Below are 22,534 nucleotides of genomic sequence, written 5' to 3' on the forward strand. Positions count from 1 at the left end.
CGGCTCAACCGACAGTACAGGAAAATGGTCAGTGTTAGGAAATAGTGGAGATAGGAGCGAGTTGTGCTGGATAGAACATAAACAAAGGAGAGGCGAGGTTTCTTCTAGCACCAATTTCTATGCGTCATTGTTTGGCGAAAAAAGGTTTCTTGTAGATTCCTTACACGAAGTCGTCAGCTCTTCTTTATCCAATTCCTCTAGGATGAATGAACATGAGATAAAACCCTCTTGCATCGTTCCAAATTTCATAGAACGGAACGATAGGTGAAAAAATTGAGTTGCACAGTGTACAGGTTTTATGTAGTTTATCTCAAGAAGCACGTCTGTAAATATATGGTTAGCTATTATGATGATGCAAATATATGATAATTTCTGCTCTGCTTTCCTTACAGTTTAGTTCTCTTCAGTGCCTGTGTCGTCTGATCGACCAGTACGGCCCCCATTAAACATTTAGAAAATAAGTGTTTGGGATGTTATTTAAATCTGTATTAAATTTGACTCCGCCCAGAAGATATTCCCGCCACTCCTCTCCCCCCATTTTTTAAATACCATCACTGCCTCTCCACATATGGACTACTCGATGACATATTGAAAAAGATAAAAAGTTTAAAGGAAGTAGCATTCAAAGCTTCCCTCAGTGGGTATGATTTTACAGTGCGTTACATTGGACTTTTCATTTACTATTTTCCTTTATAAACCCAGACAATATATGTAGCTAGGTGAACGTGTTCACATATTTAAATATATTCCGCGTCAAGACCAGATGAGTTCTGGAAAAGTTTCAGACACCTCGACCCGTCATTCCTATCAAGGCTCGGGTGGACCTTTGGCATGCGAATGGGCGATTTTTTTCCCCAAATTCTCCTCTCCATTCGAAAAACCTTTTTGTTATTTCAAAATATGAAAAATTACATACGCTTAGAATTCCTTCTCGAACACTGACGTGAATTTTCGTGTAGTTTTCTTTCACTGTTGTCTAGATATTATCAATAGTTTCGCGATTACGTAAGTCTATTAAAGGAAATTTTAAGCGTATGTAATTTTTCATATTTTAAAATAACCAAGAGGTTTTTCGAATGGAGAGGAGAATTTGAAAAAAATCGCACATTCGAATGCCAAAAGTCCAGCTAAACCTTGACTAGATTTCTATCCCGTGCCTGGGGCAAAAGCGCGGACTGCCGAGAAGACGATGCAACAGACTGACCTGCCATCTAACGAGCATCAGAGTCATCACACAAACAAACCAAGTTGAGTATACCCTTGCTATTAAGTTTCTGAAGACAAGAGTGACGTTGGCCCTTGAAATATCGGAAACCTTTCTAGAAATCACCCGATCAATAGTCCGAGAAACTATATTTATGCGCATTACAACTTTCAATTGGTACAGTCAACAGCAAAGATAATGGAAGGCAAATTGTCCACTGCTATAATTACTTTTTATTCTATATCCTGTGTTGTTTTAAGGAATGAAACTATGTTGGTTCGAAGCAGGCATTGTTCTCTGCTAATTGACGTCATTATTTCAATTCGTTGTCATCACAGTGTGTAATACAGACCGAATTAAAATTGTGGTGGACAATTCGCCTATTGTTTCTTTCGCCGGTGAGTGTACATAATCTAATAGTAATAACACTAATCAAAATGTTCACAAATGCCTGTAATGACAGCTCCAATCATAATGGACATGAACGATCAACCCAATAAATTAAACTATGCGATAAGAGCTTCACTTACCACTTATCTTCCCTTGAGGTTCCTTTCTTGTTCCGTTTGTTAGTACAAGTCTTACAATGTATTGTTGGAACAATTGGGGAGAAAATCCCTCCATTTTTGAACACGAGAGTTTCCATCGTTATCACTTGCGATTTACAAAACACTGTACCACTCTCACACAAGACACTTCACTCTCAACAACACAATATTTCCCAACAAACAAAAAAATATCTTCTTCACAAAGAAAAGGTTGATAACTACGTTATCACTCTCCACCCACAGTTGCACAAACGTGAGTCTTTTCTAGCATTGTAGTACAATCGCACACCACAAAATAGATGTTAAACGCATTGATACCCTTCGACAAAAATGTCCTCAGAAAAGTGTTTAGATGATACCCAAGTCACATGATGCATTCGTTCACCAAGGATACTAGAAGAGAAGACACTTTTATAAACAAACAAGCGACGACGAATGTGAAAAATCGATGCACTAAAACAAATATTCCAAGAAGAAATGGGTGTGATGGTGATTCCAAAAGTTCATAATATATGCTTCTATCGTTAAATTTCCCAGTTCACATCCCCTAAACCTGATCAACCATTGTGATCAAGACAAACTTGTAATCAGCTGCATATAAAGAAGTCATATTGAATAGGCGATATAATTCCCTAATTCCGAAAGAATTAACGAGTGAAGAACACACGTGAAGCGAGAGGCAAGCACATACGAAAATAACTCAGAATGCATGAAGTCGGTTGATGCATTTTTGATGCATCAATTGACACAGTTAAACGTATAATTTCGGTTTCTTTAAAGTGACAGTATTTGTTAGCTCATTTAAACAAATATTTGACTACGAGAAACAATTTTTTGGTTATTCCAAATAGCCACTTTTCTCTTGAGTACTCTTTGATGCAACAAAAGTGCATCATTATCAATGTGTGCACTATAATGTGGTACTGGAGTCGACATATTTGTGTCAATTGACACCTTTGGGTTCAGTGTGTGTAAGAAAGTACACTTGTCAGTTTCAAGTAGCCTGCTGCGAATATCGGTTGTTCAAGATGCTAAAAATTTACCACTTTCAACTAGGGTGAGGATTTATTTATTACTTCGGCTTTATTTACATAGCGAAATTAAGGCTATAACGCCTTTCACCCACTTAACTATTAGTGTCGACATTGTCCTACTTCTGCTTACTAATATAATAAAAATGGCCTCCCGATGACGTAGTGGTAAAGTCGTCACCTTACAATCAAGGGGTTCAGGGTTCGATACCCGGTGGAGGCACTTATTGATTCGGATCCCACTTTAAACTGTAGGTCCAGTCCCGATTAGCCTATCTCTGGATAAAGTGGACTTAAAAACTAACTCAAAGAAACAAACAAAAAAGAAAAAAATGAATTCACAAAAAATTATAATTAGACGAAATTGTTGTAGACACAGTAGCGAAGAAACACTCATGCTCAGGTCAAGATCAAAACCAGAAACCTTGGATGGAGAAGCTACGAGTCAACTACTCCTAAAAATTGAAAGCGAAATCGAAGGAACTAAATAATTCTTTAAAACCGAGCTTAAATCAGAATGCGTGGTGTAAGAGGATTATAATAAATCAAACCGTCGTTTCTCTCTGTAAATTAAGAGTGTGCTTAAAAAAAGAGCTTCGTCCCCTTCGTTTCAGCATCATCATATTGTTTCAGCCTATACAGAAGTCATCCACGACCAGATTCACAATGCGCAAAAGAAAAGCCACAGTGGTGTTTTCTTTGGCACCACAAGCCTCAAGTCGTTATTCTCTACCAGGTATGAAACTAAGGGGAAGTTGTCCACGTGTTTGCCGACACTTACGAGGCCTGCTTGTCTTGCTTTTGCCAAAAACAACATGAATTTGCTGGCTGCTTCAAAGGGGGAAAAATCCAAATTAATCATTCACTCGTGTAAAAAAAACTGTTTTTGCCTTCATCGTCATCGCTGACAAACAAAGCACAACACGAGAGAATACCAAGTTGTTTAGTCACTGGAAGTTGGTTGGAAAAAGTCACTGCTCTGAACAAAACAAAATTCGCGCGTATTATTCTCAATGTCAAGAATTTTATTAAAAATTGGTCTGTTTAATTCCACTTGAGGTTCATACTTGTTAAACTGGGCTATATGGGCAAAGCACTCGGATATTATTTTTTTCGAAATGACAAAAAAAATGGAATGGAGTATAGATTGTAATACAAGATCTGATGATAGTGCGAAGTGTAAAACAGCTGATGTGAGTGTCGAGTGTAAAACAAGGGCTGCTGAGAGTGTCGAGTGTAAAACAAATGACTGCTGCGAGTGTCGAGTGTAAAACAGGGGCTGCTGCGAGTGTCGTATAACAGCTGATGTGAGTGTAGAGTGTAAAACAAGGATTGCTGCAAGTGTCGAAAAAGAGCTGATGCGAGTGTCGAGTGTAAAACAAGGGCTGCTGAGTGTGTCGAGTGTAAAACAGGGGCTGCTGCGAGTGTCGAGTGTAAAACAGGGGGTTGCTACGAGTGTCGAGTGTAAAACAGGGGCTGCTGCGAGTGTCGTATAACAGCTGATGTGAGTGTAGAGTGTAAAACAAGGGCTGCTGAGAGTGTCGAAGAAGAGCTAATGTGGGTATTGCCTATCGAGTGTAAAACAAGGGCTGCTGAGAGTGTCGAAGAGCTAATGTGGGTATTGCCTATCGAGTGTAAAACAAGGACTGCTGCAAGTGTCGCAAAAGAGCTGATGTGAGTGTCGAGTGGAAAACAAGGGCTGCTGAGTGTGTCGAGTGAAAACAAAGGACTGCTGCGAGTGTCGAGTGTAAAACAAACGACTGAAGCGAGTGTCGAGTGTAAAACAAGGGCTGCTACGAGGGTCGAAAGAAGCTCATGTGTGTAAAACAAAGCCTGCTGAGAATGTCGAGTGTAATACAAGGGCCTGCTGCGAGTGTCCAGTGTAAAACAAGGGCCTGCTACGAGTGTAGTGTGTGTAAGAAGAGTCGACATGAATGTGCAGTGTAATGAAGTACATTTGTGAATAAATAGTTTCAAAAATGATCCCACAATACTCCTCGGGGCACCGAGTGAGAACCCGGAACTCAGAAATGCAAACAGGGTCCTATATTTAACGGAAACGTGATTCTGAATATGTGGCCATTTATGAGAAAACTCCTTTCGACACGAAAATAGTAGCAAGAAGCGCGATAGTGCTCTGGAACAGACGCATAATGCGTTTGGCATGGCGAACAGCTACCAAAACCCGCAGAGCAACCGATGCCACATGTAATTAGAGGCCGCCGATCGTCAGGGAAAGCTGCCAAGCGCGTGCAGTGACTTCCTGCATGTCTCCCGTAGCATTCTGAGGGGAATTAACCGTGGCACCTTTCCAGAAGTGGGAGAGAAAGCTTCTCCAAGAGAAACACAGATGCTATCCGAGATCTGGGCGCAGGAAAGCGAAGTCTGAGCCAACAATACACCGCAACAATTTAAAGCAGTTCGGTGTGAATTTAGGTGACAATGTTTGAGAAGTTGAGACTAAGTTGCTTACGGCGCTGGTGGAATCCTTCAAAGATTTTGCGGTCTTGGTTAGTATCACAAGAAAAGGTCAACCACCCTGGCATCAAGGCACACAGGTAGAGTTGTGATCAGCACCACGCTCCGACTGTCATTAAACCTCTACGTAGCCACTGATTACAGGCAGGATGAGCTCCAGGTCTACTGTCGGAGAAATTCTCAACCCGGGAATCGAAGAAAAAAAACATGGTACAACAGCCTTTTGGGTGACGTGCCAGCCTTCGTGGTGGAGTGGCTAGCACAGCGCGCTACGCCCCTAGGGGTTCCGGGTTCGAATCCCAGACTGGATATGGGTGTTTGCAAGTGTCCCTTCACCAATATCATCGTATCATCAATCATCCTCATCTTTGCGATTAGCCAAAAGTGGCAGTTAACCACTTATAAATAATTCACTAGCAAAATATAATCTTTTTCAACTGAGATAGTCCGAAGCAAAGCTTATGACTAGTGACCATAAAATATTTTCAAATCTGCATTTGGGGTGTAAGGGGTGACCTGGAAAGGCACTAACAAGTCATCCTCACTTCCCCGTAGTACGTACACCCCGGTAACTGCTTCTTGCAGGCCAACGAGGCTGTCCTATGTTTACTGGGTGCCCTTTTAGAGCCTCAGCTTTTATTTAACCTAGGTATGGACATTTTAGTACTCAGAGGGATTAGAGTTACTTGTTAAGTAATGAATGAATTCGATCTAAAAATTGAGTGAGGAAGTTCATTAGATATATTTCATTTTCTTCTTGGGGGCTAACCTCCATTTTGTTTTAGTTAAGAGGATTATACGGGCAAAAATAGCCTATGTGCTGATGTGCCCATACTGTAAAAATCAATCAATGAATCAAATCTTCATTTATAGCGTCACGTTCAACCTTGTTCACTAATATTAATACGTGTGTTACATTTGCTTCTTCTATGTAGCTCCTACTTTAAAAAGCGTGTTCGTTCAGCAGACGAATATACGTTTTAGTCCGCCAAAAGCCGCATGCGTGAATTGAATTGTTGATTCAAGTACACTTTATGCACAGAAAGGCTAATCGGGACTGGACCTACAGTTTAAAATGGGATCCGAACCATTATGTGCTTCCACCGGGTATCGAACCCGGGACCCCTTGATTACAAGGCTCCATCTGGGAGGCCTTAAAAAAAGCCGCATGCAGAAGGGCATCGACATCGGAACAATGTTGATAACGCGCGAGGAACGAGAGACAATTGTCAACGGGCACCGTACCAGGAAACTAACGGACCCACTCCCAACATTGCTCGAACCACTTTTAACTTAGTATGACTGACGTTTGTTAGTACACATGACGCACACAAACACAGTTCCGTCATTTGTGGAAACCCACAGGAACTGGCTTCATATTTCCTTCTGGCAGTTTGCAGACTAATAACGTACAAGCACAAGGTAAAACACAGAATCCTCTGAATTTTGTACAGGGTGGGACAAATAAAAGTGGCTCCAGCGAAGGTGCACAGTTCGAGAATACCAGGAACACTCCTGATTGTAAGTAATGCTGTTCATCTCTCGGTACCCTTGGAGCCTGATTATTCCGTGTCCCGGGAATCTCTGGAGCGAGCGAACAAAAGCAAGTCTCTGCGCAAGTATAGTGAAACCACCGGCAAAAAAAAAACCTGCGCAGACCCGCGACTCCTGTGAACCGTACTCCCGCGAGGAGGGGGGGGGAGTGAAGCATGCTTCGTTCTGCCCACTTTCTCTCTTCGCGACCTTGATCCAGATTCCAGGGATAGGGTATGGAAGATCCCTGAACGGCAGCCACTTTCAGCATCTCTTCTAACTAGGTGAGTGTTCCTAGAGTCCAAACTGTACACTCTTGCTGTGACCACTTCTATTTGCACCACCCTGTACATTTATTATTATTTAGCGCCGTTTTTGTCATTTTTGGCTAATCGCGACGATGAGTATTAGATTAAATCGATGGACACTCAGAAAGAACATCCATATCCAAGCCGGGACTCGAACCCGGAAACTTCATTGGCGAGTCCGAACGTCGACAACTGAGTAGCCAACACAGTAACCTCACCGCAATACGCAAATCACAAAGTATACTGCGACGGAGTGAACTTCTGTCATCCCAAAGAAAACGCAATTGATTTATGTTTAAATAAACATAAATCTGGAACCATTAGTAGCGCTGTTTCTTAATTATAGGTGAGCTATGTCACTGACGAAAGAATGGGCACCACGATCGCCTGACCTCAACCTCATCATATACTTTGCCATGTAGGGAATTTTGAAATCTTAGGTGCAAGCTGTGAAAGTAAGGAATATGGATCATCTCCGAGAAAGGATAACCACTTCAACGGCTACTCTGGATCTTCACATTTTGAAGAGATTTCAAAGAAACATGTTAAAACGTTTGAGTGTGTGTGTTGAGACTGGTAGAGCACGTTTTACATTAAGCATGGATCGGCTCTGGGGTTCACTCAACCTCTAACTAATGTGTACCATCGGATAAAGGCGGTTAAAGCGTGATACTTAACACTCACCTCAACAAACTGACGCAGGTCGTGAATGTGTGCAGCCGTAAATCTCTGTCTTCCCATACACCTTCACGGAATGTTGCAGAGGCGTCGATTTACCTCCTTTAAGTCGCGAAAATGACAGGAAAGCATATTCAAGAAAGCAAACGACATTCTATTATCTCACCAATACATCTCATTGCGCAGTAAACTTGCTAAAAGGGCCATTAAATCCAAGATTTACGCGAATGTGTCGTCATAACTGGCAATCACCTTGTAATAAGCACTCAATTTACTACTACTCGACAAATAGCAGGATAAAAAAAAACTGGTTTTGAGTCTGTTCTCTTCCCACTTGAAGTTGCGTGGGCGGAAGAACAAAGCATTACAATCACTGCAGCTGCGAGTAGGACTCCGTGTGTGCAACACTGGAAAAGGGTTTGTTGAAAATCGTCACAGAGCGTTGATTATGCATAACAGGACTATTATAAACGTAATCTTAAATTCGCTTTGACGATCTTCAGGTTATAAGACGCACTGAGTTAGGTCAATCTGATACAGTGGGGATGGGACTGGATGCGCTAACCACAAAATTCGGATAGTAGAGTCCAGCGCAGATAATTCTGCCGTGCAATGCGCGAAACAACTAAAGAAGCAGTGTTGCTAATGGAGCAGATAGAAAAATCGCTGCAGTGCGCCGATGCACAGCTGTTACGTATAACAAGAAAATTAGAGAATTCAGGTCTATCTAACGTTCAGCTTTAAACGTCATGCATTATACCAGGACTAGGATTAATATGTACCAACAAGTGGCTTTGTATGTAGCTACATACATATGGACTAAAAATTCGCAAAATATGAACTAACACATAAGTAAAATTACCAAAAATGCTGCAAAGAAGACTTCTTCATACGATTCCTTATTTGAGTGATTTCAAACAAAATAAAAAAATATATATATTATTTTTCATTGCATTAATGCACTGGTGGCGTTCTAACTTTTCACTCCCAAAACCCGTATACACTGGTATGGAACTGCAACAGCAGATAATAACATGCCAACGTGTTAAACCAGCTACAATTGCACCATAACACTCCTCCTGAAGCAGTATTATTATTTCCTCTCTGAGATCGGCGACAGTCGGTTGCCTTTGTTGTATACATTTACAAAGGATGCCGGCTTCCACAACAATAACAAGTACATATACTGCCACTAGACGATAAGCTGCGCGGCTTTTTCTTTTGTTATGAACCAGGGCCGGCGCTAGTCATTTTGCCTCCCTGGGAGGTGGCGGCAGATGCCGCTCTATTTCGACCCCCCCCCCCCCGGTCATTACGCAGCAACGGAAAATTGAAAATCAATATATTCCTAACTAAAACATCAAAATATAAAATAAATAATGAGACTTCTTATGCTATTTCAATACTATTCAGCGCAAAAGAATATCTCGCTCGATCACAGTTTTCAATAGGCTTATTTTTTTCTTCTCTTCAAATTTTGCCGCTCTGGGCGATGGGACGGTTCGCCCTCCCCTTCCGCCGGCCCTGCTATGAACTTGGTCACCCATCAAAGCATGGCAATTTTAACACAGAAAACAATATGTATCGCATTAAGCAGCAAAAATGACAGCCTCCTCTATGCAATTTCTACAAGAACACGTGCCGGAGCCAGAGTTGAGATGATGTTGGAGCCACATAATTTATTTATTTTGAATAATTCCAAAATTATGAAATATGAACAATTTGTTGCTGCCGTTCGCTGCTCTCTTGCCAAAATGCTTTATTGGGATGCTAACACCATGACTGGCTTCCTCCTTCATGAACTCGTGCACGTTGCTTAGAATTTCCCGAGCTTGGCTATGCAAGGTTTTTGATTTCAACTTCGACAGATCTGGAGGCATTATGGAATTTAACGTTCATTAGCAAACACACACTTTTACATACATACACGCAAAACACGCACACAACGTCAAACCGGTCAAATACTTAGTATAAAATAAAAATATGGTGCTTCCAATCCAACAAAACTCGCCGCCACTTTACCTGTCTTTTCCCCTTCCGTGACAGAAATAGTGCTTCATTATTACAGTTGGCAACACTAGTTACTAGCTAGCCAATGAACATGCACTGCATAAAAGAAGCAAGCACTACGCCGTGCTATATTGCCACATTAGCGTCCCTACCGAACGGTGGGAACCGCGAGCTGGAGTGCTATTCAATTGTTTTCAATGATGTTTGCGCGAGTGTGTCCAGGAATGGAATGACAATGTGGCAACAATAGCGAAGGTTTCCGAGCAGGGTAGAACACATGATGCTAAGAGAGAGGGAGACGAAACGAAAAGTCGTTTCTACGCAACGGCAAATTTACGTGTGTGGCACTCTACACATTTGCTAAAGGATTTGTAGAAAATCCGTACAGTGTGTAATGGCCTTGTGAGTGATCGGTGATTTCAGAAGCATGCCGCATTTATGTTTAGCTGACGGTTGACGACCAACCTGTGTGTAAGACTCTTGGGAGAGAGAACGAAATGGAATAAGTTGGTGTGAACATTGACGATGTTGTGAAATGTAAGTTTATTGATAATTATGCCTTTAATATTTCAAATATTGGAATTAATGATATGGTTTCTTTCTTGTGTTCAAGTGAGTTGATTTTCCTAAAGGTGGAAGATTAAAATATCATCCATGTCTTGAGTTTATTATTTGGAAGCTGCGTTGCTGCGATTAGCTATTAAGTGAACATTAATGATAGCAACCGCACTGATTAAAGTTTTCTCACACGCATAATGGCATTGTGAAGTGAGACGGTGTTGCCAGAAACTGAGAAGTCCGATTGAGAAGAGAAACAAAATTACTAGAACTTTACACAGGCCGGTAGGGTGCGTGTCAAGTGAAATACGAAGATGACAAATAAAATACTATGTGGATAGCCCGTGAAACTGTCCGGATAATGCACACATTCGGATAACCGGACATTTCTGATTCATTCTGATACCTATATCCGAATTATCCTCATATACATTTTATCCGGATTTGGCCATCCCTACTCGTCACCCAACTGAAAAGGCCGTTCTCGTAGGTCCTGGCGCTTAGAGGGTTAATGCACCATGGAGTTTAGATTTAATTGTCATAAATTATAATAATTATAATGTCTGGAACGTCAACGAGTCTCATGACTAGGGCTCGGAAGTTGAAGACCTATAAATTGCAAAAAAAAAAAAAAAAAAAAAAAGGCCTATAAAAAGACCTAAAAATATCAAAATAAAGGACCTAAAAACGGAAAAAAGGACGTATAAATGTGATCCAAATTAATTAATAACCAGTTTTAATTACATATTTAATGAATAAAGAAAATACAAAATTCTGGTGGTATGGAACACATAGTGCGAAAAAACTATATGAATGAAATGCATCTTCTTTCAGACATTATATATTTCTTTAGATTAACATAATTTGAAAAATCATATTTGGCCTAACCACACTAGGGTTACAGAAGAAGGTGAAGGTGCAAAAAAAAAAAGCCGTAAGACCTAAAAAAAGGCTAAAAAAGGACAATAAACCAAAGAACGCCGAAAAAGGCAAAAAAAGGACAAATAAAACCAACCTTTTTCTGGCCTACAATGACCCAAAATGAACATATATTATATTGGGCCTCGTCTTCGGACACTAGGGAAAAAATGATTTTTCCTCAACTTCCCAGCCCTACTCATGACACTAAGTCTCGTCTCGAATAGATTTTGCAGAGATTGTCTCGTTACCGTTCCTAGAATCAGGCAATCGAAACCTCCGACATCATTCCAATCCAAACTCCCTCTACCAAGCAACACAATAGATTCCGAGGAAGAGCTGGAAAAGCCTAGTACTTGACATAAGAAAAGAGGCCCTCAGGAGCTTCCCTCCAAGTGACGCAGACAGTCCTTCTCTAAGCCAGTCAATCCTTTCCCAATAAATCGGGCCGGGCTGAATCTTGGATGAGGAGCGACACAGCAGCCTCCCATCGATTTGTCACGACTGGGACGGCAGGTGGAGTGAGTCGGTGGCACCCGCTAAATTGCCGACAAGGACTGCGGCGGATTCCGTCACGCTCGCTATGTCCAAAGTAGCTCCTTAAGGAGGTTGGGCCATTAAGGGAAGGTCTCTGTTACAGATAACCTCTTATCTCTCTCGTCTATCCACGAAGGTGTAACACATCCACCTAAATCGAAGCACGTTCAATGCACAACTGTGTAGCACATTGTCCCTTCATTAACTTAAATGATGAACTATACGAGGGGTTCTCAAAAAGTAAGTTCCCTGATCGTTTCCCCATGCATATAAACAAAAAAAAAAGCATTCCTGCAACCATATTTGGTGCTTATTTTTAACTGATAATTTATTATTATTGTTATATAACTGTAGTACATAAACAAGGTAAGCAGTAATTCAATAACAAAATGTCCCCCCTTTAAGGTAAGTAAGTATTGTATGACAACTCCCACGAAACTTACAAAATGACGTGGAACAAGCAGCTGAAAGTTAATGATACTGGTTCGACTGTTGTTATTTTTAGCGCGTACAGTCCCATCGCCGCTGTTTTCTGCCTTTCGAGACCGGAGTTTGCTACTCAACTTTCAGATAGGTACCTAAGTGTCCTCAGGATACTGGGCTCACACCGGATATCGAACGAGGAACCTCAACCACTCGGCTACGCACGATCTCTCTAAATTATATAAGAAAGACCGCCTAAAGGTGGTTAACAAGTAAAATGTTGATGAAACAAATGGAATCGGTAGTCACTTTGGGCCTTACTCGTCAAAGAACAAAGAATGTGTGATCATCACCACATGTACTGATAACATGTCCAAAGTTAATAGAGTCGGGCGGAAATCAACACTGGGACGGAAAGAATTTAGAGGGCAAAAGATAAGGCTTCAAGGACAAAGACGCCGAAAACTTTGAGCGTTGGGGTGCCTTAAAAGTCACAGCCTTAGGAAGATAACGGTTATCATTGCCTGCAACGGCAAAAGACAGAGAAAGTTGGTCCTTATCGAACATACTACGAGAAGACGTCAACATCACGCTGCCGGGTTCAAAATGCATCCCACCAACCATATTTTCGAACCTATCACTTCAAGTAAATATCCTATTTTGTATATCTTGAAATATCTTCCCAACTATTTTAGTCGAAGAGGAAATAAATTGGAGACGAGGTAGAGATGCCCGTGTAACAATTGAGACGAGACCAATGTGGACTCTCGCCCTCTTGTGAGACTTTGGTATGATGTTTGAAATAGGTTCCTACCCAAATTTACTTAACTTTCGACTCTACAAGGTGTATACCAAGCGTACGTCTTGCTGGTTAATTACAGATAAGTAATGTACTATATTGTTTACACAGGGTGTCTACCAAAATAAAAGCCAAAATCCTTGACTTTTTCATGATGTTTTCTTGACCTTTCTTTCCTTTTTCTTGACCTTTCGCCCCCTACTTAGGTATAGTTGGAAATTAAGAATATGGATATCTTTATTCAATGAAAAACCTCTACCACAAAGCCCGTTAAAATGAAAACTGAAGCTTTACTTTAACAAGAGATTTAGACTTCTTTCAATTATTAATGCATGTACAAATTAATGCTTCAACTTCATCCTGGATGGGGAATGGAAACATTACTTTATTTAATATTTTTGCAAAACTTCACGTATACAAGAATATAATTGTTAAGAAACAAAGTGAACAAACTTTGGATAGAGTATAGCTGTCCCAACTCCGCGATCCCTGATAGTAGCTCCATCTGGGTGGAGTTACAAGAAAGTAAGCCCGGGGCGGAAAGGATAAAAGGGATTAAATAAAAGGGAGTCTGCCTTAGGCGCTCATGGAAGCATCCACTTCTTCCTTCACACCATGACAAAAAAAAATAATCAAAATGCAGCTCTTTCGTTGCACAGTGAGGACCAGGCTAATTATAGCGTGAACCCCTTGAACTGCATATGGAAAAGAACGAAGTAAGGAATAAAAAGAATGCGCCCGGCCTTGACTTTCAGTCGACGCACTAATTACAAGGTGCATGAACCTCCGCCATTGAAAAAGGCATCTGCTTCCACCAGGCGGGCTGTGACACGCAACCAGCGACAGAAACAATTGTTCCCGGCCACTGTTGTATGAAGATGCATGTGGCAACGCTGGAGAGTTCGCCCTCTGCCCCAGAAGAAAGAGAAATGGGATTGGAAGAAACGACATACAGAGCGAGACGAAATATATTGAGGGTGCATGCAGCACCCACGTCTAGCACGGAGGATCAAATGGTCGTTAAGAAGACGTATAGGGCTGTTGTTGACGGTTAACAAGTAATAGAGACTGCAGAGGAAAAGTATTAAGGCATACTGTAAGACCATTAGCTTGAGCATCATTGTAATATGTACAACATAAGCAACTATCTATTTCTGTGATCAACACCGACGTAGTATGAACCATGGGCATCCGCAGGAGGGGCAAACGAAGTACATATTCCCCGTAATAGTATTGTTCCCTCAATAAACATTGCTTCAGTCTGAAGTTATCATGTTTCTGCAACGTCCTTTTAATAATTGACATATATTACTGTGGCCGAAATTAAATGTGTGAAATATATAATTTTTGGTTGACTTTTATTTTCCAGGGAGGCACGGTTCCTCCTTGTCCTCCCTGCCTGGCAGGGACATTTTTAGGAATTCAATTTTTTCAAATGAAAGCTATAAAGAACTAAGGGGGAAAACAAACCAACCCTACACCCTCCCCTAAAATTGTCACCGATTACCGTTTCGCCTTTGAATAACTTTTCAAACTGAGATTACCAATAAGAATTACAAAACATTTTGTGTATCCTACCCCCCCCCTTTTTCCCCTACCTAACATCCACCTTTACAATTCTAGCTCCCTTCAAAAAAAAATCCTCCGTACGCTAGTAGTGACAAATGTATTTTTTTTAGCAAATACTATGATAGTAAAGATATGCATCTCTAGTGCAAATTTCTGCACTTACAAACTGTTAACTGGTGTGTGTTGAAATTTATGTAATTATTAAATCTTTCCATTTCAGACCCATATCACGTTGGAAGAAGTGGCGATTTCATCTTGCGATTAACACCAAGATAGAAAAGTGACTTGAAAAAAACTAAATTAACTGATTTGGTTTTTTCTTCGCTTTTCTGCCACTTTTGGCTAATCACGAATATGAGGACGAGTGGTATCGTGATGGGACACTCACAAAGAACGCCCAGGCCGAGATTCGAACCCAGGATCCCTGGCGTTGTAGGTAACTACAGACTCCGCAATAAACGAAACCGAAACTTCTTAAGTTATTGATCATTCTAGCAGTGCACATAGTACAGTCCGATATACGTTTGTTGAATTTTTATGCACTGTGCTTCCCACTTTCCTTCTCCAAGTGAGAATTTAAAACCGGAACAATACCTTCGTACGCACTGCTGCTTGAAGTTGACACAGATGTTGCGATTCTTATCCTGGCACTTGACCGAGTTTGTCAAGCCTCTTGAACACAGCACACACACGATATAGGGTGTCCCATGCACGTGGTTTTCCCTTGCGTGAGAAAAACAGCCGGTTTCCAAGCACAAGTTCTGATCGACACAAAACTTGCGTGTGGCAGGTGGCAGAAGGAAAGTGAGTCGAGAGAAAAATGGGGCATCCTTTCCAGACTTAAGTGTCAAGGACGATTAGTACAGGTGAACAAGCAAGATAAATCAGTTACTTTGGCTGTTTAATTTATGGTAAACGTTTCCTTCACGGTGTTTAACCATGCTTTACCTAAAGGATCACCGATCCCACTCGAAATAGCACGTTTATTTCAAAATAGTAAAAGCAGAGATGAGGATGAGTGATGACATGATGAAACTGATTAAAGAGGGACACTAACAAAGAACACCCATGCCAAGGCCAGGATTCGAACCCGGAATACTGGGGTCGTAGCACGTTGTTCTAACCACTCCACCGCGGAGGGCGGCGGAAAGCTTATTACTGTGATAATACAGTAAAACCTCGTTAATCCGGAGCCCGATAAGCCGGATAGGCAAAAGGTAAAAAAAAAATTAAAAAAACAATGCAAGGTTTTAAATGTGGATAGAAGTCAACAAGAGAACTTCCCAAAGAATAGGCAGTCAATCACTGATGAAATTCTGTTTCCCGCAGACTTTGTGCTGTACTGTATAGTGTATTTAGGCCCATGCCCTTTAAATACACCATAATAAACGTGTTTTGTTGCTATAAACCGAGTTTTAATGCACTTTCTACTGTTCTTTTAGGTTATTTCAGTTAATTCGGACTTTCGTTAAACCGGTCAACTTATCCCCCATTAGTCCGGATTAACGAGGTTTTACTGTATTAACCATATGAACGTCATAAATAAAGAAAAACATTCTTACGGGAGATTCGCTCGTCTGGTAAAACAAGTACAAATGTTCTTCAAAAAACATAATGTAATTTTTAAAATTTATAAGAGCTCCAGTTTAGCCAAATGATTGCGACCTATTGTTAATTTCAGACGTACCACAAGCGTGATAGCTAAAATTAAGTCGTCGATGAGGGGATCGCTAAAATTCAACGTCAACGGGAGGTGATCTCTAAAATACACTGTCAAAGGGGGGGGGGTGATCTCTAAAATTCAGCCACCAAGGGGAGGTGTTCGCTAAAATTCAACCGTTGTGGGAGGTGGCAACAAACATAGACGCCGGGGGGGGGGGGGGGGGGAAGGTGATCGCTAAAATTAAGCCGTCAAGTGGGGGTTGATTCATTTGGTGTTTTAAGTCCACTTGATGCACAGTAAGACTAATCGGTACTGGACCTACAGTTTAAAGTGGGATCCGAACCACTATGCGCCTCCACCGGGAATCGAACCCGGAACCCCTTGATTACAAGACTACGACGCTACCACTGCGCCATAGGTGATCGCTAGAATATATACCTCAAGAGAAAAGTTGATCGCCGTTTACTCCTTAACTTACAACGTAATTTAAGGTTTAAAGTTACTTTCCGACATCTCCCCCCTTCCATATACTTTCTGAGTAGAAATGACTGCAAATGAATCGTGACGTGTGCCTCCTTGAAAGTGCACTTTTAAATCAGGTCCCCTGGCATTACTTGGCCGGCAGGGTTGTCGGGATCAGGGTGTGAGGGAATGTTCTCTAAAGGTCTCATGCATTTGTAGAATTCCACGCCCAGCGGGTTTCAGAGGATCTCGCCGAGATGAACGCGGAGACGGAGGCTTATCTTGGAGTGTTGCTGCAGGACATTGCAATGATGCACGGAGTCACGTGGTGCAACATTCCTCCTCGCGAGTTTTTTTATTACTGAAACGAGTAATGCGTCTGCGGATGACGCACAAGGTAAGCAGGTCTCGGGTTTTCCTTTTGCTACCTCCAAGGTAAGATTGAAAATACGCTGCCAAGTGGCTTCGCCCTTTTAAACCTACGGTACAGGCAGGAGAATATTCCCTCGCTGTTATTTTATGTCGCCTTTCTGCCACGTTTGGCTAATCGCGAAGATGTATGAGGATGATATAATGAAAGTGATGAAGGACCACTCACAAAGAACACCCATGCTGTAGCCGGGATTCCAATCCGGGACGCCTGGGGTCGTACCGCGCTGTGCTAACCTCTCCGCAACGGAGGTCGGCCTGATTGGATGAAATAGCAAGCATACATGGACGATACAAAACAAACGAACACAGGAATGTGGGTCCAAGCGCCAGAGTCTTGTTAGCCTGCAAAATGGGGCCGGGGAAGAGATTGTCGTGTGACTTCGGAGATCACCCCTTACACCCAATCCTGTACAATCTCTCATCGTGTAGGCCTCTTGATAAGTTTCAAAGGAAGCGCAGTTACAGATTCTTCGCTCAGGGAGATTGATAGATTGATTTAGTTTATTTTACTTCGCCTTTTGTGCCTCTTGGCTAATTTGCGAAGATGGGAATGAATGATGAAATTGATGAATGGACATTCACAAACAACCAAGCCCGAGCGGGATTCGAACCCGGGACCCTTGGCGTCGCAGCTAGTGTTGCCCACGGGACGAGACGGGACAGGCTTCTAAAAATTCGAGACGAGATTGACCATGTGTCATAAGACAAACGAATATTTTCGAGACGAGACAGCATTTTCACGAGACGAGACAGGCCAAAGTCTCGTCTCGTGGGCAACACTAGTCGCAGCGCGATGTGATAACCACTCGGCCACATGGTCCGGCTCAGGGAGTTTGAGTTTCTGTTCTTTAAGTCCACTTTATGCACAGTAAGGCTATCGGGACTGGACATACAGTTTCAAGTGAGATACGAACCACTATGTGCCTTAACCGGGTATCGCACCCGGAACCCCTTTTTTCAAGGCGACGACGTTACCACTAGGCCATCGGGGAGGACCTCTTGGCTCAAGGAGTAACTAAAAAGTCAATTACTCCTTTGCTTTGTTATTTAGCGTCGTTTTTCTGCCACTTTTGGCTAATCGCGACGAAGGATGTGTGTGACGATTATATGAAACTGCTGAATGTATCACATAGAACAGCCATGGCCAAGCCGACAATCGAAAACAGCGCTTAATGTCCGAGTGTTCTGAAATAAATACATTTGGGGCACACCAGCGAGATGTCAGGAAGAATTGACAACGGTTGTAGATACAATTTGAACTTGCCACGATTCTAAAATAAGTAGCCATGCCCCCACTGGAAAATGTCAACCTAAAATTATATATTTTACACATACACATTGTGTTTTCTGAGAGAGCAACATTATTATGGGGTGAAACATGCCTCGCTTTCACCTCCCTGGGAAAAATCCTGGGTACGTCCATGACCTCAGATTATTAAGAATTCTAGGAATTAAGCTGACAACACCCACATTTCAGAATCTTTCAACTGATTTGCATTTTGGCTCTTTTTTGCATCTGTAGATTAATCGCAAGGCATAAATACTTAGTTCATTAGCGCAGAAAAGTGCAAACCCATACATAAACATAGGCTACTGCTTAGTATTGTCAGGACTATGTGAGCGTGTTTTTTTCTGTGTACTAGTGCGTATAGGTTGGTTGATTGATTTGGTTTATTTCGCTTCGCTTTTCTGCCACTTTTGGCTAATCGCGAAGATGAGGACGAGTGATGAAAGAACACACAAGGAACACCCATACCGGGATTCGAACTCGGGGAACCCTGGCGTCGCTATGCTAACCACTCCGCCACGGAGGTCTACGAATAAATATTTACTTATTTACTATATTATTTTTTCAATATAATCTACTGAATTCCACATGAAAATTTTTAGATGTAAACATGGTCAAGTGGAAGAAGAGGATTCACAGCCTCAACTTCGCCACGGAAAAAAATGAAATTGCAATGACAAGTGAAGGAACGACTGCCTCACTGAAGATCCTGGGCCCGTAGCGTTCTACTCTACCCACTGAGCCACGGATCCCCCAAACACACCACGACCTACGCAACATACCAAACTTCGCAGGTAGATAGAAAAACCGTGCTGAGCACAGCGTGACAAAGAAACACCAACGATATTGCCAACACATTTCCACCTTTCTTGAGGTGAAGGTCGAACGGTTAGCCCTCTGGCACGCAAACCAAACGGGAGAACCACTTGCTGCAATCACGATATTTGTTTCCGCTAGGGAACGTCCTATCTTACCAAACAATGCCGGAAGCACAATAATCTCAGACGCACTTCCTCTGTTCACTCGCAAGCGCACCAGCACACCCATTTCCTTCTAGGAAGGCACAAAGAAAAATAAAACATATCATAGGGATGACAGGAAAACTATTCATGACACTCCCTCACTTTTCCAAAGCCGCCACTACTCACGCATATATGCGCACACGCACTGTACAGAGATAGGTGTATTCCTGCGATGCTGTATCGCTCACGTACGTACACCGCGCTTTCTGCAGACACAACTAGCGCCGGTCATGTGGCATGCGATCCAAGGCGCATCACGTGCAGTGTTGCCAACCCACCAACAATAAACGTTACTGTTCGAAATTACACGACGACAAAAGTCGAAAAAATAAATTAAGGTGAAGATGGTATAACAACAGGATTACATTCGAACATTAACGTCGCTTTTCTCTCGATATAGATTAATCGCGACGAGAAGAATAGATATGATAGGTTGAACAACACAATACTCAGGCCCTGGTCGGAACTCTAGCTAAAACCTTCGGAAGAGGCAGTAGATGATTAGATGTTGTTGATTTATTGATTTCATTTGTTTTACATAGCTTTTCTGCCACATTTCGCTAATCGCGAAAAAAAAGGGTGAGCGGTGTTATGATGAAATTGATGCATTCACAAAGAATGTCTATGTCCAGGCCGAGAATCGAACCCGGGAGGACATTCGATGTGATTCTGCCATCGTAGAACCAAACGTCGACGTCAGTAGTTCGTCTTAAGGCCACTTTATGCTCGGAAAGGCTAGGCGAGACTGGATCTACAGTTTTAACTGGAAACGGAACCTCCTTGGCATCGAACCCGAGAGCCCTTGATTACAAGACGAGCAGGTTAACATTATGTACTGAGGGAGGCCCGCCGAGGCGTTAATAATAATTAATATTATGGTCTTGTGTTTCTATTTTTGAATTACGTCCATTTTCTGTCTCTTTAGAACAATCGTCACAATGAAGGTAACTGATTATAATCAGTTATAAAAATATAATGAATTATTATTAAATGAAAATGACGGGACACTCATGCCCGCGCGGAGAATCAAACCCGGATCATTTTGATGGCGAGATTATGAGTCGACCACTCAACGCGCTTGGACACAGATTCTCTATTTGCATTGTTTAATTTACATCACCTTTCTCTCTCGTTAGGTTAATCGCGACGATGGGGATGAATGATAAGATAAAATTGATACAGGAGGAACATACTCAAAGGAAAAACAAAATCCACATAAGACTCGAACCCGGAACCTTGCGTAGCGATATCATGAGTCGTCAAATCAACACAGCAATATAAATGCCTTTTATTGGAGATACTGTAGAAAAAATAAGTGGATCTTCGTCTTGTTACTTCTTGTTGTTTCTGTATTTTAGAATGAGTAAAGAGTTTATGGACAAAGATATAATGAAAATAATATTTAACACCTTAGTCCGAAGCAAAGTAGAATATGCATCAGAAATATGAGCTCCTCAGGACAAAAAGTACACGCATAAAATAGAAATCCTAGTCTAAATTCATAAGGTACGCCACTTACAAAGAAACAGGCATATATCCCCGATACGAATCATACACTTCCCTCTGTAAACACCACAACCTGCATTCTCTCAGCAAAAGAAGGAAGATGCAATTGCCCTGTTTCTAATACAAAATCATGAAAAATATTATTGAAGTGCAACATCTACTAAAACTGCGTGTTCCTATCTCCAAGACACGATCCAACGGATGGCTCTTTTACTGCAGTAACAGAAGATCGAACATTATAATTATATCACCTATCACGAGAATGTGTGAACTGTATGTACAACAGATGTTCCGAAAGGGAACCAATAAGATATATTTCACATGCCTATTGAAACCTTCAAAAAGCTATTGTAAGTATGGAAGAATAAATGTCAACAATGTAAACATGAACGCAATTTATGTAAATCAATATTTCTTTTGTAGTTTATACCCAATTATGTAGAACACTGTAATTGGGAATTCGCCTCTTGTGTTCAATAAATAAAGAAATAAATAACCGCGACGATGGGGGTTGTATTAGAAAAAAAATAGATGCAGGGACTGTCAGAAAGAAATACCCATGTCCACGTCCATGGGCGTCCTGAAGGGGGGGCAAGGGGGGCCGTGACACCCCCTGAAGAATGAAAGTCAGTCAAAAATTGTATATTTCACACATATAATTTCATTTCGGCCACAATAATATGTGTTAATTATTGTATGAATATGATAAATTCAAATTTAAGCAATGTTTTTTGAGGGAATTACACCATTATTGGGGAAAAATGTGCCTTGTTTGGCCCTCCCCCCGGAAAATATACCTTCCTTGCCCTTCCTGAAAAAATCCTGCGGACGTCCATGTCGAGACTCGAACCTGGAACAGTCAGTGGCGAGATCCATCCAGCACTCACATCACTCTGCCATCTCGGCGAGTGGAAAATTGTTATTCGTTCCCTCAGAGACAAATTATACCAGGCTTGGCACCATTCTGTTACGGTAGGCAACGCTGCATCGCGGGAAAGGACCAAAGCGAGGCGACGTTGCCACGTTTCGCAATCCACGAACCGGCAAGTTCCGGAGAAACTTGTTTGTGTCACGCTAAAGATAAAGGGAAATGGATGGACACGGGAAGTGACGAGACGACAGCTATCGCAGGGTAGGTACAACGAACTACAGCTTACGAGAACAAAAAACAGTCGTAGACTTCGGGGACTCGATTCTGTGATTCTTCAAAATCACAAGCTCCAAGCCGAGAGAGAACATAGGGAAGCCCTGACACATATAAATTGATTTATTTATTTGCTTTATTCTACTTCGCTTTTCTGCCACTTTTCAATAATCGCGAAGATGAGGATGAAAAGTGATTACGATCAGGGCCGGCGCTAGTTATTTTGCCGCCCTGGGCGGTGGAGGCAGATGCCGCTCTCTTTCTAGCCCCCTCCCCCCGGTCATTACGCAGCAACGGGAAATTAAAAATCAATATATTCCTAAGTAAAACATCAAACAATAAAATGAATAATGAGACTTGTTACGCCATTTCGATACTATTACGCACAAAAGGATATCTCGCTCGACCACAGTTAAACTTTAA

The 22,534-nt window shown here is 41.7% G+C and overlaps 1 protein-coding gene across 2 annotated transcripts in view; it reads right to left on the reverse strand.

Moving 5' to 3' along the window:
* The window catches only part of hpo (serine/threonine-protein kinase hippo), a 117,612-nt gene that overhangs the window by 57,261 nt on the left and 37,817 nt on the right, over positions 1-22,534 (reverse strand). Inside the window, exons 1-2 of one of the 2 annotated variants that reach the window (XM_083127262.1) lie at positions 19,588-19,671; positions 1,735-2,145 (exon numbers count right to left, since the gene is read on the reverse strand). The exons of the other annotated variant lie outside the window; for it this stretch is intronic. Of the exons in view, the coding sequence (XP_082983388.1) occupies positions 1,735-1,850 (116 nt within the window). The 5' untranslated portion in view covers positions 1,851-2,145; positions 19,588-19,671. Of the gene's footprint in view, positions 1-1,734; positions 2,146-19,587; positions 19,672-22,534 lie in introns of those variants that run through there. 2 annotated transcript variants of the gene reach the window in all.

This window comes from Lepisma saccharinum, chromosome 8, assembly GCF_977018435.1.
Source record: "Lepisma saccharinum chromosome 8, izLepSacc3.1, whole genome shotgun sequence".
Classification (NCBI taxonomy): domain Eukaryota; kingdom Metazoa; phylum Arthropoda; class Insecta; order Zygentoma; family Lepismatidae; genus Lepisma; species Lepisma saccharinum.